This window comes from Lissotriton helveticus, chromosome 11 (assembly GCF_964261635.1).
Source record: "Lissotriton helveticus chromosome 11, aLisHel1.1, whole genome shotgun sequence".
Lineage (NCBI taxonomy): Eukaryota > Metazoa > Chordata > Amphibia > Caudata > Salamandridae > Lissotriton > Lissotriton helveticus.
In genome coordinates, this window is record NC_136072.1 from 1,056,714,031 (window position 1) to 1,056,726,892 (window position 12,862).

The following is a 12,862-nucleotide window of genomic DNA, read 5'->3' on the forward strand; positions in this document are numbered from 1 at the left end:
GTTTCTGCCCCGTCCAAGGCTGTCTTCAGGCATGAGTTGGCGATGCTCTTCCCTTCCTCTACCAGGTGTGCACCTCTGTCACGGTATTGTTCCGGGAGGTGTTTGAGCAACTGTCCCATCTCCTCCCAGTGCTGGTATTGATGCCTATTCAGGAGGGCGTTGGAATTCGCCATCCGCCAGTGCGTCGCAGCGTTCCTCTCAATCTTCCTGCCCGTTAGGTCCATCCTCCTGCTTTCTTTGTCAGGTGGGGGTCCGGACGTTGTTGGGACGTTTGCCCTTTTCCTGGCCGTTGCAGCGATGATAGAATCCGCTGTGACGGAACCCTTGATGTAAGCTAGGTCTTCGGAGGAGAATTTGTACTTCTTCTCGGTCCTCGGCGTTACAGATCTGCATGTAGCCGGGTCCTTGAAGGCCTCCTTTCCCTGGGCCGTGATACTCTTGAGCATGGGCAGGAACTGGCTCCTTGTCTGTATGGGGAGCAGTGTCTCGAGTAGGAAGTCTGCTTCTGGCTTCTCCTCTTCCAGCTTAATTCCATAAGCTGTTGCCGCCTTTCTTACCACCTCATTGTATGCCCCAATGTCATCCGGTGGCGAAGGCCTCGAGGGGTATGTTTCTACCGCCTCCTCTGGGTTTTCGGCCTCGATGTCCTGCCATTCCTGGTCTTGGGCCGTCGAGGAACCTGAACCGTAGCTCGACTGCTGTTCCCCGTAATCCCCCTCTGTGTAGTAGAGGTCCTCCTCCTCTTCGTGCTCCGAAGGTTCCGGAGTTTTCGGCGGCCCTTCGATGTCGAACTCTTCGATCGCCTGTACCTCAGCGACGGTCGGTGCCGGCTTCGGGGGAATCTTGTAACTTTTCATTTTTTCGTCGAAGTCCTTCCTTCTCTGAAGGATGTTCTCCATTTCGGCCTCGAGCCTTCTCTTTTTTCTCTGCATTTCTGCGGCCTGTTGGTCGTCGAGCGTTTCGGCCGCCCTTTTCGGCGTCGTCGTCTAAGCTTTCTTCGGCTCTTTTTCTTTCGACGTCGGAGTCGAAGTCGAAGGCCCTTTTTCGGGGGCTTGCTTCGATGACCTTTGCTTTTCGCTGGTCTTCTGCCTCCGGGAGTCCTTCTCGGAGGATCCGCTGGGCTCTTTTTCGGAGGATGCAGCTTCGGTCGTCGATTTGCTCGGCGCCGGTGCTCCTTTCGAGGCTCTGTGCTCTGACTCTCGAGAGACTGCCTCAGGCTTTCGAGGCCCTGTGGGAGTTTTCGGGGTCGTAGACTCTCCTACCTTATCAGGCGTATTCTTATCGGTCTCAACGACCGTGAAGTCATCTGGTCCTTCGGCGATGTTGTCCTCATCGTCGGTGGAGAGGCCAAGTTCATAAAGCGTCGGGGCTTGGCCTTTGCCCTTCATCGTGTGGTGAGCCGTCCTCTGTCCTTCTCGAATTCGGAGTGTCTTCGGCTTGAAGACGGAGCAGGCGTTGCAGTCTCTGCTCTCGTGGTTGATTGGCAGGCAGAGGTTGCAGACTGGGTGCTGGTCCTTCTGTGAGAACTTGTGGTGGCAGTTCTTGCAGAATTTAAACGGCGTCTTGTACATCCCTGCGCTCAGGGGGCCCCCTGTGTGCGCATTCCTTCAAGGGCGTCGAAGATTACGAAGTTCTCTCCTTTCTTCGTCGTCTCCTCGCTAAAGGTCCTCTTCTGTCGATGTTCTCAGGTCTTCCCCTGTGAGTTTTTGCTGTATTTTCTTCTTTCCTCCTCCAAAACTTCTGGAGCTTCACGCGACGATCCAGACCCAACGGCGGAAAAAAGAATCTGAAGATGGCGCCCAAGGGTGGTAGCTTCCGCCGGAAGCACGCCGACGTCACCGAATGGTGGGACGTCGACGCCCACCTGGGCTACGACAAAAAAAAAAAAAAAAAGAGAAAAAAGACTACGATTCCGGACCCAACCACCAGATTGCGGAATATGCACAGCATAGTGAATCCAGAAAGATTCACGCTGCAAAACCTTGGATTCTTTGTCAGGAGGGGGCGTGTCACCAGAAGTCTGGGAATTAGCTCTTTTCCGTGCATTGGACTCTACTAGGGAGTCTAGTGGCAGATGTCCCTTAATATAATCTGGATCAGATGGTGCTGGTCTATATTTCTTTTCTATTCTTGGATTTAACACTCTACAACGCACAGGGTCTTTAAATATTTCCGGAGCATGTTTAATGACTCCTGTGATCATGGGTAGTATTTGTGTAGACCTTTGTGACTGCTCAAATGTGTCTAATACAAAATCCTCCTCAATGGCATCAGAGTTCATTGTAACCCTGTGGTAAAGGGCAGCTCTATTTAAGAGGTGATTAAACCCAATGCTAGCTTCTGGAGGGGAAGGTTTTGTGGGGTAGGAATGAGGATCAGGAATTTCAGGCACATTATTTGCTGGGTACTCGTATATATCTTCATCTGTAGGATATGTATCTGGGTTGATACCTTCATCTACAGGGAACGTGTGTGGGTCTGGTGTGTCATTCCCCCCACCTATATCATACTCCTCATCAGTGTGGTGTGATGATGCAGGAGATTGAACAGGAGAAACTCTTGGTGAAAAGTAAGGAGGGATAGGGGAGGAAGAAGGTAAAGGAGAGTAAGGGTGTATTGGCGAAGTTGCACAATCCTTTTTGGCAGGAACCACAGGTAGGAGTGGTGTGTCTGCTGGTCTCTTCTTGTGAGGAATAGCTTCCACATGTCCAGTTTTTGGGTTGATATGGACCTTCTTTTGTTTAGGATCTGGTCTAAACAGTTCGTCCTCTACAACCTTCTTCGGTGTCGATTTTTTCGGTGCCGATAGGGGTGTTTTGTGTTTTTTGCTGTAGGAGGCGTTAGAGTCCCGTGGCAAATTTTTCAGTGTTGAAGGTGGTTTTGGCTTGGCAGGCTTGTTAGAGGGTTTAGGTGCCTCTGAATCAGGCCTTGGAGTCTTTGGTACCGAGGTTGGAGTTTCTGGAGTGGAAGCAGGTCTCGTTTGCTTTGAAACGTCGGACGCTGGCTTTCCATCTTTATTCTTGGAACCGGGAGGTTTCGGAGCCGGAGCTTTTTGCGGATCCGCTACAGTTTTTGGCTTCGGCACCGGTGCATCTTTAGGTTTGGGTGCCAAAGGATCTTTGTCTTTGGGCACCGAAGGGCGTTTTGGCTTCGGTGTCGAAGAATCCTGCGGTGTCGAAGGATGTGTGTGGGGCTTGGTCGGTGCCGAGGCACCGGAAGGCGTAGTAGTTTTCCTCGGAGCCGAGCCCGAAGGCGGGGCGTCTGAGGGGATATTTCTGTCTCGACTGGGCCCCATGGGCGGAGTGTTGACCGCTGCCTTTGGCTTCGGCAGTGTCTGTTGTGCAGGGGCAAGAGTACTCACGGGTTGACGAGATGGAATCGAGTCATCTGAGTCCTCTGCCTCCGATATGATCTGGAGATCAGGCGAGTCTTCCTCGGCGATGAGTGGAGCCTCGTCCTCGGAGATGTCTTCGAGTGGATCCTCGCCTTCGGAGAGGTCTTCTTCGAAGATCTCCTCCTCGAAGGTGGCCTCCGGTGCTGGGGCCGTTCTCCTCATCTCGTGTCGACGTGCCCTCCGATCCCGAATGGTCTTCTTCGATCGGAAGGATGCACAAGCTGTGCAGGTCGACTCGTTGTGTTCCGGTGATACACAGAGGTTGCAGACCTCGTGATGGTCGCTATGAGGGAATTTTGCTCGACATACCGGCCATCTCTTGAATGGAGTTCTGTCCATGAGGCGTAGGCCGTACAGCGCCGATAGGCCCAAAGGCCCGCGTCGACGCACCGGAATGTAGCTGATGGTGTCGAAAAGTCTAATCGATTTCGATATTGTTTGTATAAAGTTTTTAGGCTTCGAAGTTGCTGGAAAAGTTTTTCTAGCCGGAGCGGAAAACTTTCATCCGAACCCAGTGGCGGAAAAAAACAATCTGAGGATGTAGTCGAAGACCATGCGCAGTATTGTCCAAGGGAGGAGTCACCTATCTCGTGACTACAAAGACTTCTTCCAAGAAGACAACAACCTGCAATCATCCGAGCCCAACACCAGGTGGCGATCTAATGCCAAGTGTACACTCTGCAGCTCATATGCCTCGAACACTATGTTTTGCAGCGTGAATATTTCTGGATTTACTATGCTGTGCATAGACTTTGTAACCGTTTGTTAGTTTTGTGGTGGCTGGGTTTAAGATGAGCTCTGGTTACTGAATATGTGTTGTATGACCTTCTGTCCCACTTGCGCTTCCTTGTTCATTTGAATATTTACACAGTAGTGCTTAGTGAACATGTGCACTGATGACTGTTGTGGCTTGGCAAATGTCTTGAATAGGTGTGTTCGTAAGAAATTTGAATAGTCTGATTGATGTGCAAATGTGATACCACCTTTGGCATGAAATGTGGGTCTGTTTTCATTTCAATCCTATCATTGTGTATTTGTAGGTAGGGCTCTTGTAGTGTTTGCGCTTGTATTTCCCTCACTCTTCGTAGCAATGTGATAGCTTCTAAGGCGGCTGTTTTTAGCGTGGGCATGTGCAGCTTTGTGAAAAGGCTCACATGGGGCCTTCATCAATTGAGTTAGCACTACGTTGAGGTTCCATGCTGGTGCTGGCATTCTGTTTGGAGGTGCGATTCTCTTTGCCCCTTCTAGAAATCTCTTTGCTACTTGGGAGGTAAAGAAACTCTTTCCTGTTTCTCCTCTTGTGTAAGCCACTATCGCCGCCAAGTGCACCCTTAGGGATGTGTAAATTAGTTTATTTTGTAGTAGATGCATTAAGTATTTTAGTACTGTTGATTTCTTTGTTATTTTCCTTTGTAGTTTCTCCCTAATGCACCATTCGGAGAATCTTTTCCACTTTGCTACATAGCACTTTCTTGTGGTAGGTCTTCTTGCCTCTCTGAGTACCGCCATTTTGCTTGCCGGTAGTTTGAAGTGTGCAAACTCTAGGTCTTCAGGAGCCATACTGCTAGGCTGATGCTCTCTGGCTCTGGGTGTAGTACTCTTCCGTATTGCATTGTTAACAGGTCATTTCTGGTTGGCAACCTGTGTGCTGACGTTTGTGCCATCTCCATGATCTGTGAGAACGAATAGTTTCTTACCTGTCGGTGTAGTTTCGCAGCTTGAAGATCTTTCTGGATTCACTATGCTGTGCATATTCCGCAATCTGGTGGTTGGTTCTGGAGTCGTAGTCTTTTTTCTCTTTTTCTTTTTTGTCGTAGCCCAGGTGGGCGTCGACGTCCCACCATTTGGTGTCCTTTCGTGACGTCGGCGTGCTTCCGGCGGAAGCTACCACCCTTGGGCGCCATCTTCGGATTCTTTTTTCTGTCTCTTTTCCTTGTTTGTCTTTGTAGTGAATCCATGGCTATGTATGTTAATCGTTTTTTCAACGTTAGTGTTTCCACGTATTTTGTAATTGTTCCAACTTGCTTTCTTTTCCATGTTTTTCCACCCTCTTTTCCAGCCTCATCTTTCTGGCGGAGGCGGGTGGGTTCGCTAGTGAATCCAGAAAGATCTTCAAGCTGCAAAACTACACCGACAGGTAAGAAACTATTCGTTTTGCAGCGTGAATCTTTCTGGATTCACTATGCTGTGCATAGATTTTGTAGCGGTTTTCGTTACTTTTGTGGCGGTTGGGTGGAAGATGAGCGTTGGTTGCTAAAAATATGTTGAAGCACTTTTTGTCCTACTTGTGCTTCCTTGTTCATCTGTACATCCACGCAGTAGTGCTTCGTGAAAGTGTGTACTGAAGCCCATGTTGCCGCCAGGCATATATCCTGAATCGGTGTGTTGGCCAGGAAGGCAATTGTTGCTCCTTTCTTCCTGGTGGAGTGGGCTCGTGCCCCTCCTGTTAGCTCCTGGCCAGCTTGCTTGTGGCAGAACTGAATTGTCTGTGCGATCCATCGGGCTATGGTGTTTTTCGTAACTGGTTTGCCCATGTAACGGTTAGTGAAGGACACGAAGAACTGTTTAGTCTTCCTGTGGTCCTTCGTTCTTTCAATGTAGTGCAGCACAGCCCTTCTTGCGTCTAGGGTGTGGAGCGACCTCTCAGCGCTTGTAGTGGGGTTTTGGAAGAAGCTAGGGATCTGAATACTCTGATTCATGTGGAACCTTGACACCACCTTTGGCATGAAGTGTGGGTCAGTTCTCATCACGACCCGGTCACTGTGTATCTGGATGTAGGGTTCCTGCAGTGTGAGTGCCTGCAGTTCGCTCACCCTTCGTAGTGAGGTGATCGCCACCAGGAAGGCCGTCTTCATTGTCAACATTTGCAGTGATGCTTTGTGGATGGGTTCGAAGGGTGCTTTCATGAGCTCCGTCAGTACCAAGTTCCAGGCCGGTGGCGGCATTCTCTTTGGCGGCGCTATTCTTTTAGCCCCTTCCAGGAATCTTTTCACGACTTGAGATGTGAAGAAGCTTCTCCCTGTTTCTCCTCTTGTGTATGCCACAATCGCTGCTAGGTGCACTCTCAGTGAGGATGAGCTTAGCTTTGCCTTGATTAGGTGTGTGAGGTACCTTAGCACCGTGGACTCCTTGGTCAGTCTCCTTTGGAGTGGTTTCTTGCAACACCATTGAGTGAATCTTTTCCACTTTTCCCCATAGCACTTGCGTGTGCTGGGCCTTCTTGCCTCTCGCAGCACCCGCAGGGTGTTCTCTGGTAGTTTCAGGTGTGCAAATTCTAAGTCCTCAGGAGCCAGGCTGAGAGGTTGAGGCTCTCTGGCTCTGGGTGTAGGATTCCTCCGTTTTCCATGGAGAGTAGGTCTCTTCTTTTTGAGAACTTGTGGGGAGGCCCCTGCGCCATCTCCATTATCTGAGAATACCGCGTCTGTCTGGCCCATTGTGGTGCCACAAGGATGAGCGTCATGTTGCTCTTCATGCATTTGTTGAGCACCCTGGGGATCAGTGGTATCGGGGGAAAAGCATAGGCAAATGTTTTTGACCAGCTTATCCATAGGGCATTCCCCTGGGACCGTGCCTCTGGTTGCCTGGATGCAAAGTATTGGCATTTTGCATTCCGGTGTTTGCAAATAGGTCTATTGTTGGGGTGCCCCACTTCCTGAATAGACTCTGTTTCCTAACTGTTGAGTTCCCACTCGTGGGATGCTTAAGTCTGCCTGCTGAGCCAATCCGCTTCCACATTGTCCTTCCCTGGCAGGTGTATGGCTAGCAGGTCTATTTTTAGTGGTATGGCCCATTTCCAGATCTCTTGTGCCAAGTTTGACAGCGGGAACGATTGAGTTCCCCCGTTTGTTTATGTAAAACATCGTTGTGGTGTTGTCTGTTTGTATTAGCACCTTCCGGTTGTGTAGGTGTTTCTGAAAGGCCTTGAGGGCTAGCAACACAGTTTTCAGTTCCAGGTAGTTGATGTGCCTGACTGCATCTGTAGGGCTCCACAGACCCCTCACTCTGAGCCTGTTCATGTGTGCGCCCCACCCCTTCTGGGATGAGTCTGTGGTGATGGTCACTGTTGGGTCCGGTGGTGTTAGAGGTTTCCCTTCTGTTATTCTCTCCTTGGTCCACCACCTTATCTCTTCCTGCACCCTGTGCGTTACAACCACTAGATCCTCCCAACTTCCTGTAGCTTGTGACCATTGTTGTTGCAGCCACTCTTGGAGTGGTCTCATTTGTAGGCGTACATTGGGGACCAGGTGAATGCATGATGCCATCATCCCCAAGATCTTGCTCACAGTCCTCACTGTCAGAGCTCGCCCCTTCTGGTAGTGACGTTTCTCCCTCAGTAGGCTGAGCGTTCTCTTTTCGCTCGGTAAGACTCTGCATTGGATGGTGTCGATCTGTGCTCCCAGGAAGATTTTTACTTGCTCTGGTTCCATCGAGCTTTTGCCCCAGTGTATGGAGAAACCCAGGTTTGCTAGTGTTCTTGTCACCTGTTCCGCATGCTCTTTGCATGTCCTGTGGCAGTTTGCCTTCACCAGCCAGTCGTCGAGGTAGGGGTACACGTGTATTCCCTTTCTCCTTAGGTGTGCGGCCACCGCCGCGAGGCATTTGGTAAACACCCTTGGTGCGGACTTTAGGCCGAAAGCTAGGGTCGTGAATTGGTAGTGATCCTTGTTTACTGTGAACCTTAGCATGTGCTTGTGCTGCCTGTTCATGGGGATGTGCAGGTACGCATCTTTGAGGTCTATGGTGGACAAGAAGTCCCCTGCTTTTATCTGAGGAATGACCTCTTGTAGGGACGTCATTTTGAAATTCTGGGTTTTGACGTATTTGTTTAGGAACCGTAGGTCCAGGATGGGTCTTAGGCTTTCGTCCACCTTTGGCACTAGGAAGTAGTTTGAGTAAACTCCCATGTTCCGTTCTTTGAAAGGGACCCGTTCTATGGCCGCTTTGAGGAGGAGTTCTTGGGCTTCCTCTTGCAGTAGTTGCAGCTCTCTTCCTGAGTGCTGTCTTTTCTTTTCTGTTTGGTGGCCTTTTTTCCAACTCTATGCAGTACCTGAACTGCATAATATTGAGTATCCACTTGTCTGTTATTTTTCTCCACTCCTGGAGAAAAAATCTCAATCTTCCTCCTACCGGCGTTGCATGTTCCTTTGTGTCTTGTCCGTGTAGCCCTCTCCTCTTTGTTTTTCCGTGCTCCTCCCCCGGAGGGTGTGGGTGGTGGAGCACCTTCTCTCGTGTGAAGTCACTTAGAGGGGGGTTGTTCACAGCCTCTCATTCTCTGGCCCCGTCCATTTCCTCTCGACCGAAAGGACTGGCCCCTGCCTTGGTAGTTCCAGTTTTGCCTCTGCTGGCCCTGGTGGCCTTGGTTGTCACTCTGTTGCCCCTGGTGGAAACTCTGGTGAGAATCTCCTCGCTGGCTTCCACCTCTGCCATTCGGCCTCCGTGAAGGAGTGCCCCTTCTCATCCCCCTGAACTGCAGACCCCCCATGGACCTTGCCGTCTCGTTGTCCTTCTTCAGTTGGGTGAGCTCATCATCAACTGGGGCTCCGAACAGTGTTTCACCGTTGAAGGGTGTGTTCAGGATGTTGTTCTGGACCTCAGCCTTGAATCCTGAGATCCTGAGCCAGGCTTGCCTTCTTTCTGTGATGCCTATAGCCATCAGTCTGCTGGATGTTTCTGCCCCATCCAAGGCTGTCTTCAGGCATGAATTGGCGATGCTCTTCCCTTCCTCCACCAGGTGTGCTGCCCTCTCACGGTATTCTTCCGGGAGGTGCTTGAGCAACTGTCCCATCTCATCCCAGTGCTGGTATTGATGCCTATTCAGGAGGGCGTTGGAATTTGCCATCCGCCAGTGCGTTGCAGCGTTCCTCTCAATCTTCCTGCCAGTCAGATCCATCCTCCTGCTTTCTTTGTCAGGTGGGGGTCCGGACGTTGTTGGGACGTTTGAACTTTTTCTGGCCGTTGCAGCGATGATAGAATCTGCTGTGACGGATCCCTTGATGTAAGCTGGGTCTTGTGAGGAGAATTTGTATTTCTTCTCGGTCCTCGGCGTTATAGATCTGCATGTAGCCGGGTCCTTGAAAGCCTCCTTTCCCTGGTCTGTGATACTCTTGAGCATGGGCAGGAACTGGCTCTTTGTCTGTATGGGGAGCAATGTCTCGAGCAGGAAGTCTGCCTTTGGCTTCTCCTCTTCCAGCTTAATTAAAAATTACCTAACCTTGGGCTCATTGAAGCCATGCATTTCACGATCATGGATTCTGCCAGCATTATTTTTGCCGGCATCCTGGTCTACAACCCTCCCACGGCCTCAACTTCCTCTCTTAACTATCTACTGCACTCTATTGCTGATCTCTCCCTCAAACATTCTCTTTTTACGGTGCTGGGAGATTTCAACCTACATGTCGATAACCCTTCTTGTGCACAAGCATCTCTCCTTCTCGAAACTTTACAAGGATTAACCCTGTCCCAATTCATTAATGGCCCTACCCACAAAGCGGGACATACCCTTGATCTTATATTCACGAATCATCCCGGCGTAACGCCCCTTCCTTCCCTACCCCTCACATGGTCTGACCACTTTCTCCTCCCTTTCGAAATTACTATCCCTTCCCTGCCCCCTCCCTCCTCTATTAATAGAGAAAATGGCCGCAATTGGTCTTATGGTACCTGTGATACCATTGACCCCTGCTTCCTTTACCAGTTTAAATCCTCTAAAGACCTTAAAGAGGAAGTTGTGAGATATAACGCCGCCCTCACCTCAGCACTAGATACCATTTCTCCACTAGCCCCTATCACGTCCACTAGATCGCGCCCATCTGCTCCTTGGTTCTCCCCCATGCTGCGAGAGGAAAAGAGTAGATGCAAACGGCTTGAACGTAAATGGCGTCAGTCCTACAACCCTACTACCAAAGCAGCCTATAAGATGGCCTTGAATATATTTCAAAAACTTAAACGGTCCACGATGAAAGCTTACTTCTCACAACTCATCAAACAGGCAGAGAATTCTTCCAAAACTCTTCACAATAGTGAAGGATTTTGTGAATCCTCCTGCCTTGAAGACCCAGTGCTCCCCCACTCAAGCCCTTTGTAATGGACTTTCTGATTTCTTTCAGGAAAAAATTATTAAGCTATCTTCCTCTTTTGTTTTTACGACACCCAGCCCCTGGTCAGACGAGTCACACTCCCAGCATTGCTCATTTAATTTCTTTGATGAGCTCACGACAGATACAGCCATGAAACTACTTAGCCAGGTTAAATCAGGATCACCATTAGACCCTGTCCCTGCTAAAGTGATGGGAAATCTTGCCCCGGTTTTAATCAACTCCCTCCTGTCCATATGGAACTCCTCCTTGGCTCATGGTCAGTTCCTGTCAGTATGGAAACAAGCTAGGCTGCTCCCCATCTTAAAAAAACCAGATGCGGATCCTTCTCAACTCAGTAATTATCGCCCGATATCCCTTCTGCCTAAACCTGCCAAGATTCTAGAGAAAGTTGTTCAGAAATTATTGGCCCAGTACCTAGAATCTAATCAGCTGCTGCACGACTCCCAGTCCGGATTCAGAACCGGATATAGCGCTGCTGGAGGTATCAGAGACAATCCGGGAGTCAGTGGACAGGTCCTCCTCGACCTGTCCGCTACATTTGATACAGTGTCCCATGACATTCTCGTGACTCGCCTTCTGCAGTTGGGGATTGGTGGCACAGCCCTGGCATGGATTCAATCCTTCCTCTCAGGAAGGTCCCAAAGGGTACTTCTTCGTCCCTTTGAATCAGAAGATAAACCCCTCCTGTGCGGTGTGCCCCAGGGCTCGGCTTTGAGCCATCTTTTGTTTAACGTGTATTTAGGCCCGCTTGCCAGGGTAGTTGAGTCCTGGGGGGTCAGGGTGGTCTCTTATGCTGATGATACTCAGCTCGTCTTTTCCTTTAGAGACCACGCTGACTCCCATTTCTCCAACTTTCGCAACTGCCTTGGCAACATCTGCTCGTGGATGGCCTCCAATCATTTGGCTCTGAATACGGACAAAACGGAGGTGCTTTTCTTTAGCCAGAAATCGGCTCCCTCCGCCACCCTGTGGTGGCCTACTGTTTTAAATCCCCCTCCTAGTCCCGTGCAGTCGGCCCGCAACCTCGGCTTCCTTTTTGATAATTCTATGTCCTGTAAAGCTCAGGTCAACAGAGTCACCGCGGCCTGCTTTGGAAAGCTGCGTATGATCAGGAAGATCTTTCCTTATCTTCCTCTTACGTCCCGCAAAACGATTGTCCATGCTCTTATCACGGCACATCTAGATTATGCAAACAGCCTGTACGCCGGTGCCCCCCTCTATCTCATTGACCGACTGCAAATTGTTCAGAATGCGGCAGCCAGACTCATCGGGAACATCCCCACCCGCAACTCGATCTCTGCCTATCGGAACGAACTACACTGGCTCCCCATCTCCCGTCGCATTCAATTAAAATCTTGATCCTTGCCTTTCGGGCTTTACACGGAATAGGCCCGGCTTATCTGAGTAAAAGACTCAAATTATCTGTATCAGCCAGATCTTTGAGATCTAACAGCCTACGTCTTTTGGTGACACCCAGATTTAGGCTCGCCAGGAGTGGCGGCAGAACGTTCGGAGTTACCGCAGCCAAATTTTGGAACAGCCTTCCTCTGGACCTCAGGTTTATTGAGTCAGAGCAAGTCTTTCGACGTAAACTTAAGACCTGGCTGTTTACCAATCTCTGATTTAGTCATCCTGTGGACCTCAGCATCTTAAGGTATGATAGACCTGCACCTGGTTAGATCCCTCCTCGTGATTACATGTACTCACAGCGCCGGGACACCCCCTTTGGAGGTAGCTGCGCGCTTTATAAGCTTCTTAAATAAATAAATTCCATAAGCTGTTGCCGCCTTTCTTACCACCTCATTGTATGCCCCAATGTCATCCGGTGGCGAAGGCCTCGAGGGGTATGTTTCCACAACCTCCTCTGGGTTTTCGGCCTCGATGTCCTGCCATTCCTGGTCTTGGGCCGTCGAGGAACCTGAACCGTAGCTTGACTGCTGTTCCCCGTAATCCCCTTCTGTGTAGTAGAGGTCCTCCTCCTCTTCGTGCTCCGAAGGTTCCGGAGTTTTCGGCGGCTCTTCGACGTCGAACTCCTCGAGCTCCTGAACCTCGGCGACGGTGTAACTTCATTTTTTCATCGAAGTCCTTCTTTCTCTGAAGGATGTTCTCCATTTCGGCCTCGAGCCTTCTCTTCTTCCTCTGCATTTCTGCGGCCTGTTAGTCGTTGAGCGTTTCGGCCGCTCTTTTCGTCGTCGTCTTAGCTCTCTTCGGCTCTTTTTCTTTCGACGTCGAAGTCCCTTTTTCGGGGGCTTGCTTCGATGACCTTTGCTTTTCGCTGGTCTTGTGCCTCCGGGAGTCCTTCTCGGAGGATCCGCTGGGCTCTTTTTCGGAGGATGCAGCTTCGGTCGTCGATTTGCTCGGCGCCGGTGCT

General features: G+C 50.2%; 2 protein-coding genes across 2 annotated transcripts in view; both read right to left on the minus strand.

The window, feature by feature from the left end:
• RSRC2 (arginine and serine rich coiled-coil 2) overlaps window positions 1-12,862 on the minus strand; it is a 266,569-nt gene that overhangs the window by 35,641 nt on the left and 218,066 nt on the right. The gene's annotated exons all lie outside the window — the stretch shown is intronic.
• Window positions 4,787-7,876, minus strand: LOC144791469 (uncharacterized). Its single transcript, XM_078666142.1, has 2 exons — window positions 5,612-7,876; window positions 4,787-5,091 (listed from the first exon to the last, which is right to left on the minus strand). The coding sequence occupies exons 1-2, from the start codon at window positions 6,994-6,996 to the stop codon at window positions 5,088-5,090; spliced, it is 1,389 nt and encodes a 462-aa protein (XP_078522268.1). The 5' UTR covers window positions 6,997-7,876; the 3' UTR covers window positions 4,787-5,087.

Coding starts and splice junctions, on each gene's coding strand:
- LOC144791469 (XM_078666142.1), bottom strand. CDS start 6,996: ATGCCAATACTTTGCATCCAGGCAACCAGAGGCACGGTCCCAGGGGAA.